Source organism: Miscanthus floridulus, chromosome 14 (assembly GCF_019320115.1).
Source record: "Miscanthus floridulus cultivar M001 chromosome 14, ASM1932011v1, whole genome shotgun sequence".
NCBI classification, from domain to species: Eukaryota; Viridiplantae; Streptophyta; class Magnoliopsida; order Poales; family Poaceae; genus Miscanthus; species Miscanthus floridulus.
In genome coordinates, this window is record NC_089593.1 from 6,080,601 (window position 1) to 6,095,868 (window position 15,268).

General features: G+C 42.7%; 3 protein-coding genes and 1 long non-coding RNA gene across 7 annotated transcripts; 3 read left to right on the forward strand and 1 right to left on the reverse strand.

Moving 5' to 3' along the window:
• The first annotated feature begins 9 nt into the window (after positions 1-9).
• Positions 10-1,663, forward strand: LOC136502860 (probable phytol kinase 2, chloroplastic). Of its 2 annotated transcripts, XM_066498114.1 has the most exons (5): positions 10-98; positions 179-313; positions 681-796; positions 943-1,057; positions 1,186-1,663. In XM_066498114.1, exons 1-5 carry the CDS (start codon positions 82-84, stop codon positions 1,463-1,465), a joined length of 663 nt encoding a protein of 220 aa, XP_066354211.1. In that variant the 5' UTR covers positions 10-81; the 3' UTR covers positions 1,466-1,663. The 2 variants fall into 2 exon arrangements, with proteins under 2 accessions (XP_066354211.1, XP_066354210.1); XM_066498113.1 differs by lacking the exon at positions 10-98 and having other exon boundaries at positions 110-313.
• A 1,797-nt stretch (positions 1,664-3,460) lies between these two features.
• LOC136502859 (uncharacterized) lies at positions 3,461-6,212 on the forward strand. The gene is made up of 8 exons (XM_066498112.1): positions 3,461-3,619; positions 4,056-4,224; positions 4,521-4,611; positions 4,707-4,765; positions 4,851-4,911; positions 5,215-5,305; positions 5,389-5,465; positions 5,809-6,212. Exons 1-8 carry the CDS (start codon positions 3,592-3,594, stop codon positions 5,926-5,928), a joined length of 696 nt encoding a protein of 231 aa, XP_066354209.1. The 5' UTR covers positions 3,461-3,591; the 3' UTR covers positions 5,929-6,212.
• Positions 6,213-9,117: 2,905 nt separating this feature from the next.
• LOC136502861 (uncharacterized) lies at positions 9,118-11,679 on the forward strand. Its single transcript, XM_066498115.1, has 7 exons — positions 9,118-9,597; positions 9,659-9,749; positions 9,838-9,896; positions 9,985-10,028; positions 10,672-10,762; positions 10,844-10,937; positions 11,251-11,679. Exons 1-7 carry the CDS (start codon positions 9,498-9,500, stop codon positions 11,339-11,341), a joined length of 570 nt encoding a protein of 189 aa, XP_066354212.1. The 5' UTR covers positions 9,118-9,497; the 3' UTR covers positions 11,342-11,679.
• Positions 11,680-12,295: 616 nt separating this feature from the next.
• On the reverse strand, positions 12,296-14,473 carry LOC136502868 (uncharacterized). Of its 3 annotated transcripts, XR_010770735.1 has the most exons (5): positions 14,137-14,473; positions 13,510-13,559; positions 13,140-13,411; positions 12,775-12,894; positions 12,297-12,689 (listed from the first exon to the last, which is right to left on the reverse strand). It is a non-coding gene; the product is annotated as an uncharacterized lncRNA (long non-coding RNA). The 3 variants fall into 3 exon arrangements; XR_010770734.1 differs by having other exon boundaries at positions 12,296-12,894; XR_010770733.1 differs by lacking the exon at positions 12,775-12,894 and having other exon boundaries at positions 12,298-12,689.
• Between the last annotated feature and the right edge of the window lie 795 nt (positions 14,474-15,268).

Here is a 15,268-nt window from a genome sequence, read left to right on the forward strand (position 1 = left end):
TCTCTGTATGTCTTTCTCTGTGCATTCTAGAAACTCTGCAGGAAACTGGTGCACATAACTGTCGGACTAGTGTATTTCCTGATGTGGCCTTTGTTCAGGTAAAGTAAAAATTAGGCCACCAACAAAGTCTATCTACCTTACTGCAAATGATTCCTTTCCTTGCTCATTTCGCTTTCAGTTCAGACGATGTGTTTGCTCCATTTCTTGCTCCCCTTATCATCATCATCAACATCATAAAGGTGACAGTGATTGGACTTGGTTTGGTGAAAGATGAAGGTGTGCTTAACTCGATGACCAGGCATGGAGACCACAGGTATATTTTGTAGTGATCATATATTTGTTGCTGCCATGCTTCTTGAACACACTGCAGAGGAGGCTGTGGTTGTGTTGTGCATATACTTTCTTGTGCTTGTAGCTATGTTCAGCAGGATCGTGTAGCTGTCGTATGTCACCAATTGCGTTGTGTAATACCGGATACTTGACCTTTGTAGATGGCTTTTTGGTATGCCTAGGTTTACTGACAGGCTTTTTGCATCTGTTTCTTTCTCCTAACAAAAAACATGCCAAGGCAGAGTTCTGAAAAAATACATTTTTTTTGCTGAACCAAGTAGCATTTTTTTTTCTGCCAACTCTTAGGAAGAACTAACTATTCCAAGCTTTTGCCTCTTGATTGACTCCAGAGAACTACTCAAGGGCCCGTTGTATTATGCTTGTGCTATAACTCTGACAACAATAGTTTTCTGGAGGACATCACCCATCTCAATCGCCGTGATCTGCAACCTGTGCGCCGGAGACGGTATTAGCTCTGCTTCTTTCTACTATTGCAATTACAGTCTGTGCCTGAATGCCTGTTAGTTAGTAGCAGAAGAGATTGCTCTGTAGCCACAACTGCCTCTTTCTTTCTTCAGGTGAAACCTGAATCCAGCATGCTGTTTCTTTCAGGTGTTGCTGACATATTTGGGAGACGATTCGGGCATGTGAAGCTCCCTCACAACCGTGAAAAATCATATGCTGGAAGCATTGCCATGTTCTTGGCAGGTTTTATCGCATCAGTGCTGTAAGTAAACAGTCTATCTGGTATACCTTTTTCTATTCAACACTATTGCTGAAACCTGAAGACTCTGCATACATAACCTGAACCTGAAACTGCTATACATGTGTTGTGATATGTGTATATGAACCCAGGTTCATGTGCTACTTCAACATTTTTGGGTTTGTTGAGAAGAGCTGGACCATGGTCGCTGCCTTGGGTATCATATCCCTGGTTGCAGCAGTTGTGGAGTCACTCCCGATCAGCACACGTCTTGATGACAATCTGACGGTTCCTGTTGCATCAGTGCTATTTGGCACCCTGGTTTTCTATTCCATCGGAGCCAGGAACCTGTGCTGCATGAGCAGCGAAAACAGGAGAAGTATTGCAGCAACCGTTGGGATGGTGTTTGCAGGCAGCAGCAGCAGCAGCTGAAACAAGTAGCCACAGTCCAGGAGCAGAGTTGAGGAGAAAGTGCAGAGAGAGGAGTGCTTCAATCCTGATGTGTGTGTGTGTGTGTGTGTATCTTGTCTTGTAACCATTTTCTGTCTAAGCAGACATTCTTGTAACTTGACAATTATTAAGAAAGATGAAGAAAGAGGAAAAACGGGAATAAGTTTATATTCAGGAAAAGAGAGCAGGAGCTCATAAGTAGGTGGAAACTGCAACAGAGTTGGCATTGCATTTTGTGATGCGTTCAGAAACTTGAATACTTGGTGGTTTGTTGTGATGTACAGCGTGAGTAAAAGAAAACAAAATAACACATTCAATCACCAAGAATTTGTCAGAGTTATTGTAAGGAAGAAAGTCATGTGATTGGCCAAGTTTACAAGGAAAAAAGTCATGTGATTGGCCAAGTTGAAAAAGGAATTGAAATTGAGAAAAAAATATCTTTCTGGAAAAAAGGAAAAAGAATAAAATAAAAAACAAAGTCATGTGATTGGCCAAGTTTATAAGGAAGAAAGTCATGTGATTGGCCAAGTTGAAAAAGGAATTGAAATTGAGAAAAAAAATATCTTTCTGGAAAAAAAGGAAAAAGAATAAAAATAAAAAAACAAAGTCATGTGATTGGCCAAGTTTATAAGGAAGAAAGTCATGTGATTGGCCAAGTTGAAAAAGGAATTGAAATTGAGAAAAAAATATCTTTCTGGAAAAAAAGGAAAAAGAATAAAAAAAAATAAAGTCGTGATTGGCCAAGTTTATAGGGAAGAAAGTCATGTGATTGGCCAAGTTGAAAAAGGAATTGAAATTGAGAAAAAAAATCTTTCTGGAAAAAAAGGAAAAAGAATAAAAATAAAAAAATAAATTTGGCGCATGCAGGTCTCAACCTGCGACCTTCGCGTTATTAGCGCGACGCTGTAACCAACTGAGCTAATAGGCCAGTTTGGTTAATTTGGAATTGACTCTATATTCATTAGCTTTGTAGTATTAGTGTCTTGTTACTGGCACAGTGGCCAAATCACTCTTAGCCAAAATACGAGTTAATTAGGATCTTCATCCTCCATATATAAGCACAAATGAGGAGGCTTTGCAAAAGGTAGTCCAGTAATGATTTCACGGTAGGACAAAAAAAAAACCCTGAGATTTTTCCACCCGCCATTCCATAATTCTGTTCTCACATGTCACTAATTTTAGTCAGCCTATCGATCTGACCATAATTTCGAAAAGATTAGTTATGGAAGAATACATAACCATTGTCACATCTACACGCACGCACACATGCATATACAAATTTTTTGTGTGCGCTGTGTGATAAGCTTCTCTATTAATAACTTTGGATGGCTGAAAAGTCAGGTTAAACATTCTTGGCCGTAATATAAATTTGGTGATAACTATTATGAAGTTTTCACCAAGAAATATACATGCAAAAACTTTTGTTCTGAAAATGCAATAGTGTTACTCCAAAGATAAGAACATGGATGGGCTAATAATTGCTAATATAGATGAATTATTAGAGGTTTTGGGGACACTGCCCCCACCCCCCCCCCCCCCCCACCCCCCCCCCCCCCCCCCCCCCCCCCCCCCTATATAACCCTTTTTGTTACTTGTGTAATTTTGGTGATAAAGTAGAACAGGACGTCCTACTTGAATAGTTGAATTGAATAGAGAGCCATTCGGTTTTATTTAGGAAATGCAGATAACCAAGACCGTCGCTGGTTCTGAAATGAAAGTAAGATACAAATACAATACAGTGTAGTATCGATTATTCCAGTGACGCTACTGATGATTTCAAACAAAAATCGGCGCAGTATATATATAATGTAGTGCCTGTTATTCCCTTGATGACATTATTATCGAGTAATACAAACAAAAACACGAATACACGATCATCATTACTACACTACCGTAGAAAGATTGCAAAGTGCACGATCTGGAGGTTGGGCTGTAACACTTTTGTCTGATGCTTCAAATAATGATGGGCCAAGCCCAGTTCAGGCGCGAAGAGGAAGGAAGCCGTCATCTCCTTCTCTCACGGTCTTCACCAGACAAGAACGCAAAACCCTAGAGGAGCCGCCGCCGTAGCTTTCGCCGCCGCCGCAGCTCAGGGGAGTGGACGGGCGATGCCGAAATCCAAGCGCAACCGCCCAGGTGAGCTCCCACCCTTTCAGCTTCTCCTCCTCCCCCTTCCGTCCCTCGACCTCTCTGGCGTCGTTGCCTGCCTAGCCTCAACACCACTGCGCGGTGTTCCATGGAGGGGATGCACCGTGTTATGCTACTTGACCTGGGGCGGGAGCTAGTTCCGTGTAACATTGTAGCGGTTCCTTGTACGTTTCTCGCTTGTGGGCTCGCCGATTGCTGTTGCCTGAACAAATTTGTGCTTTCTGAAAAGAGTCGTCTTTTCTGTGCATTCGTATTCGCACCAAATTTTGTTTGGTAATTTTCCCCTTTTGCATCTTTTTTTCCCTTCTTCTTTTTTTACTTCTCTATAGTGATCAAGAGCAGAGCAAATATACTTCTTAGCTTGCACAACAGCCTTGCTGTAAATTATGCTAATTCACGCTGACTCTCTGCTCGCTGGACGCAGTAACCTTATCAAAGACCAAGAAGAAGCCAGGTTTAGAGCGCAAGGGCAAAGTAGTCGCCGAGATCAAAGATGCTATCGACAAATACAGCAGCGTCTATGTTTTCACCTACGATAACATGAGGAATCAGAAGCTCAAGGACCTTAGGGAGCAGCTCAAATCCTCTAGCAGGTACGGCGCCCACATGTCTTCTGCAATGTTGTTCCATCTGTCTGAATGCTGCAGTGGACAGGGCCTAATTTTGGTTCTGCTTTGGTCATCCATTTTACCCTTCCAAGCAATATTCAACTGCTCCACACCTTACACGTATCAACAAAATTTGTTATATTATATGCTAAATAAATTGTGCACCCCTGGAATGGAACACATTGCTCCTATTACAAGGGCACAATGCTAGCTGAACCCTTTAAATTGCTAATAAGGCTTAGCTCCCACTTGTTTGATAGCTGCTGCATTTTCTGTTCCAGGATATTTCTGGCTGGAAAGAAGGTCATGCAGATAGCATTGGGGCGTTCACCTGCTGATGAAGCTAAAACAGGCCTCCACAAACTTTCCAAGGTGAGCTCTTCCTTTTCAGAATTCAGTAGGCACTGTATGCCAATTTCCAGACCACTAATATGAGGTTTTGATGAAAGTAACTTCGCTGTGTTTAGTTCCTTCAAGGTGACTCTGGTCTGTTCTTTACCAATCTTCCAAGGGATGATGTTGGGAGGTACTATCCGTATGCCATCGCCATTACTTACATTTCTTGTTTTAGCCTACATAAATATTGATACGGTTATATATCATAATGGCAGGATGTTTCGAGAATTTGAGGAGCATGATTTTGCAAGGACAGGAAGTACTGCGACAGAGACGGTATTCTAGTTTTGCTTTTCATGTATATCCCTGGTTTCTTCAAATAGACAGGAAGACCATGTTCATGTTCATGACCAATGTCAAGTTTAGGCTCTTTGTGTTAATGTATTACCAATATATACTGATCGTATCAGTATCACTCACACCAGGGTAACAGTACTTTGACAATGAAACTTATTTGCAATCGCTCCTTAGCCTGCTTCAGGTGTTTTTATTCTTGATGTTAATGCCATTTTTAGTTTATTGTATAATGTGTTTCACCAAATTTACACCATTTTTTTAATAACATTTACAATGCCTCAGGTGGAGCTTAAGGAAGGTCCTCTGGAACAGTTCACACATGAGATGGAGCCCTTTCTACGGAAGCAAGGACTTCCAGTTCGCTTGAACAAAGGTTTGTAGTCTCCCCTGCGTTACACAAATGCTTGAAATCTGCCACGAAAAGTGTTATTAAAAAGTCTACCATTGTTGGTGCAGGTGTTGTAGAGTTGGTTGCAGACCATGTAGTTTGTGAGGAAGGAAAGCCCCTTTCACCAGAAGCAGCACAGACTCTGGTATGAATTACTATGCGATGGTTGTCATATGTTTGATTTAGAATATATGTCATAATTCGCTATGTAACTTTGATCAATCTAAAGGAAGCATCTTTTAATTTGCCCAGAATTGCATTCCCACCCCATTAAATTATATCTGTTGCAATTTGCAAAACTTATCGATTGACAACTATTCGCTCATTACTGAAATCTGCTGTGCATAAGGTGTTCCAGTAGTCCAGTATCATCTCTATTGCAACTTTTGGAAGGCATGTGGCCTTTTTGCATTGAAACCAAAACCTGCCCCATTTTATGCTTTTCTATTTCATTGCATTGAGCCCCCTTTGATTTCTCTTTCTTGCAGCGGTTGCTTGGAATACAGATGGCAACATTCCGTCTATACCTTGTGTGCCGCTGGTCGTGTGATGAGTTTGAAGTTTACAAAGAAGGCTTGATGCACCTAGGAGCTGATGATTCCTCTTAAGCTTGTGTTTTCTGTATACAAGGGCGCACTTTGCTGTCTTGACTGAGACAGTGTTTGGTAGTCTGTGTGTGGCCATGTACCAGTGAGGGTTGGAAATTAGGAAGATGCTATCTGCAGAAATTTTGCTAGTGTATTTCCTCGTTCTGTCCCATCTTTACTCAACCGTTGAAAGATATCATATCAACAAGGTGTCACTTAAGAGGTTGATCGATTGGTAACCTACTCTTGTAAGGAATTGATTCTCTCCATGTGATTGTTTCTGAGATTCAGTGGGTATTTGTATGTGCGACGGAGGGTTGAACCTAAAGCAATTGTCTGGTTTCAGCTTTCTGAATTTGGTTTACTTGTTGAAACTGAATGTAGCTCAATGGCAAATGCTGAATCTGTGCCTGGTGGCACCCTTGAAACTGAATGTAGCTAAATGGCAAATGGCAAATGCTGAATCTGTGCTTCGTGGCACCCTTGAAACTGAATGTAGCTAAATGGCAAATGCTGAATATTGGCCTGGTGGCTAGGGAGCCTATAATTGATTAGACGTTTTCACTCCTGTGTGAGCATCTCCTGAAAAACTTGCAGTGCTGACTAATTGTAATTGCTCACCCAATGGGAACCTAGTACTTGAACTGGTATGTTTTTTCATCATTAGACACAGGACAAGAGATTTGCTCATCCAACTTGTGCGTCCGTCCGTGACTTTTGTGCGGACACGGCTCGCCAGGAGTGGGCCCCAAACAAAAAATAAAATCCCTACTCCATCGTGCTTCTCCGCCCGCCCCCCACTCCTTCGTGCTTATCTGCCTGGCCCCAAGCAGCGTGGCCGCTCATTGTCTGCGCTCCTCCCCCTGCCGCGCGCTCGTTGGCTACCGCGCCGTGCCCCATCGTCCCGCGCCCCATCACCGGCCGTGCCGCGCGCCCGTCCTAGACACTTGTGCCACTCGCTCCCTCACCATTCGTCCGTCCGTGTCCCATCGTCGTCGCGCACGCCACTGACCCCGCCATGGCCGCTGGGGTGCATGTGCCGTGGTGCCTCAGGTCTTCTCCGGCTGAGCCAAGGGCACCCACGAGCGCGGGCGGTGCGATGGTGCTCGCGTGCCGCGGCTCGCCGGTGGCTCCAACCCCAACTGCTAGAATCGATCGGCCTGGCCTTCCCCTCCCCTATGTTGCATATGTATGTTTCAGATGTTTCAGGCGTTTCTGATGTATATTGCAATTGTTTCATCTTGATGTTACAAAAGTAGATCAAATGATGTTGCATATGTTGTAAGTGTTTCAGAGGCATGTTGCAAGAGTTTGTTTAAAATATTTCATCTATTTCAGAGGTACTATGCAATCGTTTTTATCTAGATGTTGCATATATTGCAACAGTATGTTCCAAATATTTCAGTTGTTTTAGTCTTATGTTGCCGCAAGTTGTTTTATGTTGCAAGTATTTTATTTTGGATATTTCGTGTGTTTCACACACATGTTGCAAGAGCATGTTTTCAAATATTTTATCTGTTTTGAGTCTTATGTTGCATTCATATTGCAAGTGTTTTATGTTGTTTGGCCGGGGGCGGCGGGCGGGGCACGCGGCGGTGGACGGGGGCGCTGGGGCCGGCGGTCGGGGGTGCTGCATGTCGGGGCGCGCTGGGGGCGTGCTCATCCTCAGCTGCTCATCCCAGCTCCCGTGTGTCACCCGCGCGGAGAGTCGGAGAGAGAGGAGGGGGTCAGGAGAAGGACCGACGGGCGCAGAGATGGGGCGGAGCGCACTCGTATGGGGAAATTCTGCAGCCAGCTCAACTGCTTCCTTGGATTTTGTCTATTCAAACAGTTCCTAGAAACTTTGCACAACCTGCAAAACAATTCAGAATTCCATGAAAACCCTTACAGACACACATAAGTTCGACTACACAGTTTGTAACCTCCACAAACAGTATAGGGCATCAACATTTAAATGGCTGCAAGGATAATGGTGAAAGAAGTTTGGGAACATAATATGTATGAAAAGTAGTTTATATGAAAAGCTCATGAGCATCTAGTACGTGATTTTGAAGCTCCAGTTTTTTAGAGATACTCCCTCAGTTCATTTTTACTAGGCTTGTTAGATTTTCAAAAGTCAAACTTCATAAATTCGACCAACAATAAGTCAAAATTCATAAAGTTGACTAAAAATAAGTGAAATTATGTGCATGGTTAGTTCATAAAAGTTAATGGAACAGATCCGTATTTCAAATATCTTTCACTAAGACATTGATTTTGTAGCAATTGATGACATATTGTAAGATAAATTGGCGATCAAGTATATCTCTAAAGACTTTTTCAGATCCTAACATGCCTATTAAAGACAAATGGACGTAGTAGTTTACAAGAGAGAGCTCGTCCACCACTCTCCTTACCTTGTCCTGGATGTAGCGCAGATCAATTAGAGTTAGCAATGATTGCACTGATAGAGTGCAACACAACATAAATGTTATTATATATGTGTGCCTCTAACAAGAGAGAGAGAGAGGGAATGAGAGAGATATGAAGATACACCAAAGAGAGAAAGAAAATACGAAACAATTAAATAAATAATCAAAATCTTATGCCACCAAACCATTCATTGTAGATCTGTGGTCTGCAAATTTCTTATCACATGGCAAGAGTTAAAATAGCAAGGTATTTGTAGCATTCATTTCTGTTCACTGATAGTGCCTCCCAATTTTCAACAGGAACCAGTTAGTGGTTTTGTATTAATGACATGTGGGGCAGGGGCGACGAGTTAGTGATTCCTCATAATTTGGCTTATGCTGAAATGCTGTGAGAGAAAAACACTATTCGTTCGCGAAGTAGTGCAGCAGAACAGGACCACAATTGCATATCCTGGAAGGAACACGCGGGTGTCCATACCTGTGAAGTTGACCGGGAACATTCTTGTTCTGAAAGGGATCCTGAATGAAGCAGCAGAAGAAGAAAACAAGACATCAGACAACCTATAATTAACGAAAGAAATCGAATACATTATTCAGAGATGTAATAATATAATATGTATGCTATGTTTCTTTTTACCTTTTTTCCCTGAATAAGTTTCTTGTGTAATCATAAAATAAAACATAATTAAAAAAGTAAAATTTAGCAACTGATTGTTCGTTTATGTATTGTGTTATATTATTAAAAAACAAATAATTATATAAAAAAGTAAAATTTAGCAACAGCCAAAGCTTACCTTGTTGACGGCGCTAGGACGAGAGGAAGAGCTAAACGGGCGGCGGGAGCCTGTTGGGGCAGACCGGCGGCCACCAAGCAAGATAGAGAGCGGAGGAGCGCAGGGGGCGGCGGTCACCCCCTTCATCTTGGTCGTCACAGATCGAAGGAGCGCGGTTCCTGCCGCAGCGGCCATGAATCGAGACGAATAATAATCGAGTCGAATGGGGCAAAATGCAGGCTGCGTGGCCGCATTAGGGATCTGTTGTTCCCTTCCGATCCTCTCTCTAGCAACCCTAGTTCCTTGTCCATCTATCTACTCCTATATAGGGTAGGAGCAGGGGCAGGAATCGGACTCTGATGTCCAGACGGCTGCGGTGGCTTCCCTCAAGGCTCAGCTCAAGACGATGCCGAATAGGAAGACCATCTTTGTGGCTCAAGACAATCCCTCAAGGCTCACCGTGCAATTTGTTTATGAGATTGAGCATTTTGCATTTTGCAACAATGGTTCAATCTTGAATTCTTGATCAATTGTTTTTAAAGCTGGCACATTTTTTTGTGTCCCAAGGATATTTCTTGCTGGAAAGAAGGTCATGCAGATCACGTTGGGGCGTTCACCTGCTGATTAAGCTAAAACAGGCCTGCATAGACTTTCCCAGGTGATTTGTTCTGTCAGAATTCAGCACCCTGTATTATTCCACATGACTTATTTGAGGTTTTGATGAAAATGACTTCTCTGTTTTTTAGTTCCTTCAAGGTGACTCTGGTCTGTTATTTACTAATCTTCCAAGGGACGACGTGGAGAGGTAGTATCCGTATCCCAATATTTTATTTGTTAATCACCATTATCATACTTAAGATTATGATCATATATCATACAATTCATACCTGCAGGCTGTTTCGAGAATTTCAGGAGCATGACTTGGCAAAGACAGGAAGTACTGCAACAGAAATGTCATTCTAGTTCTTTTTTCTCTCTTCCTTTTATTAATTTCTTCAAACAAACCAGGATGACTATGTTTAGGCATACATTCCCTTCCGGCAACCAATAGCAAGTTTGTGCGCTTCCTGTTTTTTAAAACATATTGGTAATGGAGTATTAGAAGCACCAGCAATCAGAGTAACTTATTTGAAATATGTCATTAGAGCCTGCACATGAACATTGTTATTATATATTTTGCTATTGTTCTTGATGTTAGTACTCCCTCCGTCTCATCAGGATAGAAGGCGCAACTCCCTCCGGCACCAAGACCAATAAGTAAATTAACTCCTACACATTAAAGGCGTTTTGGTTCTCCATCCAATTTACTGTGATGCCGCATGCGTGCATGCAGAAACGGTCTAGCCAATTAGCTTCCAGCATTCATGCATGCATGCTGCACAAATGCATTCCTGAGGGAGCCCAGGAGTCGATTTGGTCCTGCATTAGTTGTTGCATGCGGGAGGTAAAGTGCTGGCGCCTTGTATCATGGGACTAAGAAAAAAAATAGTTATGCCTTATATCCTGGGACGGAGGGAGTAGCATTTTTTTCTTGTATAATGTGTTTGACCAAATTTAGATATTTTCACAATGCCTTATAGGTGGAGCGAAAGGAAGGCCCTCTGGAACAGTTTACACATGGAATGGAACCTTTTCTACGCAAGCAAGGACTGCCAGTTCGCCTGAACAAAGGTTTGTAGTTGCCACCTGCATCTACACATATTCGTGAATCTGCAAGCAAATTGGTTAAAAAGTTCAGCATTGTTTGTGCAGGTGTTGTAGAGTTAGTTGCAGATCATGTTGTTTGTGAGGAAGGGAAACCCCTTTCACCAGGAGCAACAAACTCCGCCAGAAGCAACAAACTCTGGTAAGGTCATCCTGTAGAGTTACTATGCATGCTTAGCTGCATATATGATTTAAAATAAGCTTGATCGAACTAAGAGGAGCATCTTTCATTTTTTTACTATAATTACATTTTACACCACATCTTAAAATTGAATACCTCGGTTGATGAGTTTACATGAAACATTAATAGGCAATTCATTCTTACTGTCATCTGCTCTTCATTAGAGTGCTGCAGTAGTAGTTCATTTCCATTTGCCCATCTCTATCTTAACTGTTGAAATCCATCAACGGGCCTATTTCTTTTCTTTGACTCCACTTTGATTTATCTCTTGCAGCGGTTGCTTGGGATACAGATGTCAACATTCCGTCTATACCTTGTGTGCCGCTGGTCGTGTGATGACTTTGAAGTTTACAAAGAAGGCTTGATGCACCTAGGAGCTCCTGTTCGCTTGATCGTATCAGCCATGCTTATCAGCCATGATACAGTGTTTTTATCTCACAACAAAACAGCATCAGCCGGCTTATAAGCCACAGAAACGATCAAGCGAACAGAGTAGCTTGTGTTTCCTGTAAACAAGGGCGCACTTGCTGTCTTAATTGGGACAGTTTTTTGTATTCTGTGTGTGGCCATGTACCATAGAAAGATGCTATCTGCAGAAATTTTGCCAGTGTATTTCTTCATTTCGTCCCATCTTTACTCACTGTTGAAAGGTGTAAGCTGATTTGTATATCATATCAACAAGATGTTGATTCTCACCATGCGATTGTTTCTGAGATTCAGTGGGTATTTTGTATGTGCGATGGAGGGTTACCTAAAGAAATTGTTTGGTTTCAGTTTTCTGAATTCGGTGTACTTGTTAAAATTGAATGTAGCTCAATGGCAAATGCCAAATCTGTGCCTGGTGGCTGGGGAGCGCGTCATTGATTAGACGTTTTCACTGCTGTCAGGCTGCATCTCCCGAAGAATTTGCAGTGCTTGGTTTTCACAAGTTAATTGCTTACTGAATGGGAACCTGGTACTAAAACTGCTATGTTTTGTCAGCATTAGGCACAGGACGAGATTTGCTCATTGGTTCTGGACCCCAAAGAAACGTATAAATGATTCTCAAGTTACATGAACGGATCTTTTTGGTACTCGGACACTCGGCTAGAAGTAGGAAACACATGCAGAGGACAATTGGCCTGGCAATTAAACGAGTATGCAAGTCCAGTAAGGTGATCAATCACTCGTTCAGTCACCTCAGAGCCATCCAAAAATGAACATGTATTACGATCGACTCAAGGCCATATGGTCATCCAACCCCTACCCTCTGATTGATCTAAAAGGAACCACTAACCAAATAGATCAGGGTTTGCTATAGGAGAGTATCAGCAAAGCAATCACATCCATACATGTGACAATTACTTGCTTAGATTCATTCATCATGTCTAGAGCATTGGAAAATATTTTTACTACAGCCGTACAGGTAACAGATGGGGGAGATACACTTGTCACAAACCATTTTAATCACCACTCAGCAAAAGGGGTACACTTGTCACAAACCATTTTCATCACCACTCAGCAAGGGGGGAGATACACTTGACTTTGATAACCAATTATTATCACAAACAAAAACAAATAATCACACATGTTCCTCGTCTTTGTCCTCCATTGTCGGTTTCATAACCTTTCTTGTCTTCCTTATCCTTTCTTTCCAAGGGTACCTCAAGTCTTTTCTCCATGGCTCATCTTAAGCCACCTAAGCTTGGCATCACAGATGCTCCTTACCTTGTCCTAGATGTTGCACAGAACAATAAAAGTTAGCAATTGCACTGCTGAAAAGTGAAACATACAATGAACAAATTAGTTAACATCTTACGCCACCAGACTAGATATGATATAGACACCATGCACTTTCCAAAATGGTAGTGTGTAGTACAATAGTAGTAGGTCATCTAATATCATTTTCTGCTCAGCAGTAGCTTCCCTCGGATTATTGCTGCATCCATTTCAAAATGTAAGTGCAAGCGAATTACGAACACTGATTTGTTATTTCATATTTATTATTTCTAACAGAATGATGGACCTAGGAAAGTAATCTCAGATTGGAAATAAATGATAAACTTTTTGTGTCACAAAATGTGTACCATTAGATTAATCGGTTAATCACTGATCAAAGATGACAAAGTTTGAAAGTCAATACGTATGGGCGGCATAGAAAAATGGAGAGTATAAAACTAATACCCGATGCATGTATCCTTTGGCCTTCAGAAAACTTGCCCACTACATCTCTAGCTTCAATCTGACTTTCCTTGTTAGAAAGGAGCACCGCACGTGTCCTTTCATGGTCTTTCTTAATCTCTTCCCTCATGGTCACCCATGCTACACGTTGAGCGTCCAATTTGGCGTCTATACGGTCCAGTGCCGGAATGACATAAAAATATATAAAAGCGAAGCCACTGAACACCAGGCTGTAAGCTGCCTTGGGTGCAGCGTCTTTGACTCCAGCTATAAACCTGAAAGTGATAAATGCAAGTGACAATTCGTTCTAAAAGGAACACTTATCAGTTATTCCTTTATAGATAGATATTGAAATTGGAAGGAGAAGTCTTACCAGTCCCACTCATTGCCACCGGGAACTTTCTTGTTATAAGTTTGAGGACCCTAGATAAACATATAATAGAACAAAGAGCATCATCAATACCAGTAATATGAAGGTTATCAAGATCTCGATATGTATCTAGGTTCACATGGTCACATAGAGCTGGCATGACACAAATTGGCAAAGAAAATTAATTTCACGTAGTCATAAGAATAACGATAATCACAGGTAAAGGATCAAGTGTGATCCTGTAGTGTCATACCTAGGATCATGAATGTGGTGGCAAACATGTCAACAATGAAAATTCAATAGAAATTTTAGGATTTACATATGCTAGATAGATATGACAAAAGGGGGTCAGGTGGGTGAGAGTGAGACCATGGGGGGTAAGCTTCATGGTAGAGAGAGAAACAGCCCCGATCAGCAGCTAAGCCCTAAATGACCAGGATTTATAACCTTAACAGTCTATATATACACTTACAACGGAAGATGGATGCGTGTCAATGTTGAATAGAAGTATTTCAGATTGTATATCTAATAAAAAAATAAAAGCAAGAAAGAAAGATCGTGATCTTCTACCATCCTATACTATGTCGACCAAATTAGAAAAAGGCTACCAAATCAAGAGGAGCAGCGTACCCGAGGTTGGTTGGCGGCGGCGTGGAAGCAGTAGATGTAGTAGAGAATCCAGAAAGCCAAAGGCGATTGGAGCTTGCTGGAGGGAGGCCATGGCCATGGTGTTGCAGTGCAGATGGAAGGCGAGGCGGTGCGCGGGCCATCTTAGTGGCCACAGAACGAAGAAGCGCTGCTCCTGCTGCCATTGCCATGCCCACCACGGCAGCACCGATCGATCTTGTTCGTCCTAGACAAATCGAATCGAAGAAATGCGAGCTTGGCTAGGGTTGTGGCTCCGGCACGGAAGGGACGGGATTTGGTGGAACACGGCCACAGGGATGGCGGCTCCCATCCCACCGATTATGGGCTTTTGGAATTTCGGAGGCCGCCGGCCCAGGACTAGAATGACGATCCATCCATCGATTGATAGTAGCAAGGGGTCAGCCTTTAAGGACTAAGTCCATTTTTGACCCCTTAACTATTGAGTTCGTCTAATTTTGATCATCAACTATAAAACCGTCTAATGTTGGTATCCAAATTATCAAAACCTTTTATTTTTAGCACCTGTGCACGGGCGGGGCTGTTTTGACCGACGTGGAGCGGGTTTGACCACACCACGCTGGTATTGATCGGCACATAGGACATCGGCCTTGATCTTAGTGACATGTGGGGCCCACATGTCAATCACTCATCCTCTCCCTCTCCTTCCTCTAGCTCCAGCAGCATCCGAACAGACGAGGAAAAGATCAATGCAGCCGCAGACACCGCCGACAACGCCGACGCCGACTGTGGGGGTATGGCCCCCAAGACATGGGCCGCACCATCGGAGGTGGCCCGACCCACAAGATCAAGGCGTGCACGGCGCTGCTCGGCGTGCACCGCAAGACATTATATAGTACCAAATATGATACTTTACTTGTAACCCTGCCCCTCCAGAGTATATAAGGAGAGGCAGGGGTCCTCTACTCGACATCATGTATTCAATACAATACACCAAAGACACAGAACGTAGGGTATTACGTCGATCAGACGGCTCGAACCTGTCTAAATCGTTGTCTCTGCGCCTTGTGTCACCATCTGGTTCCTGATTACGCGCATCCCCACCGACAAATCTACCATCGTGGGATATCCCTCGGTGGACTGCCGAGCATCTTTT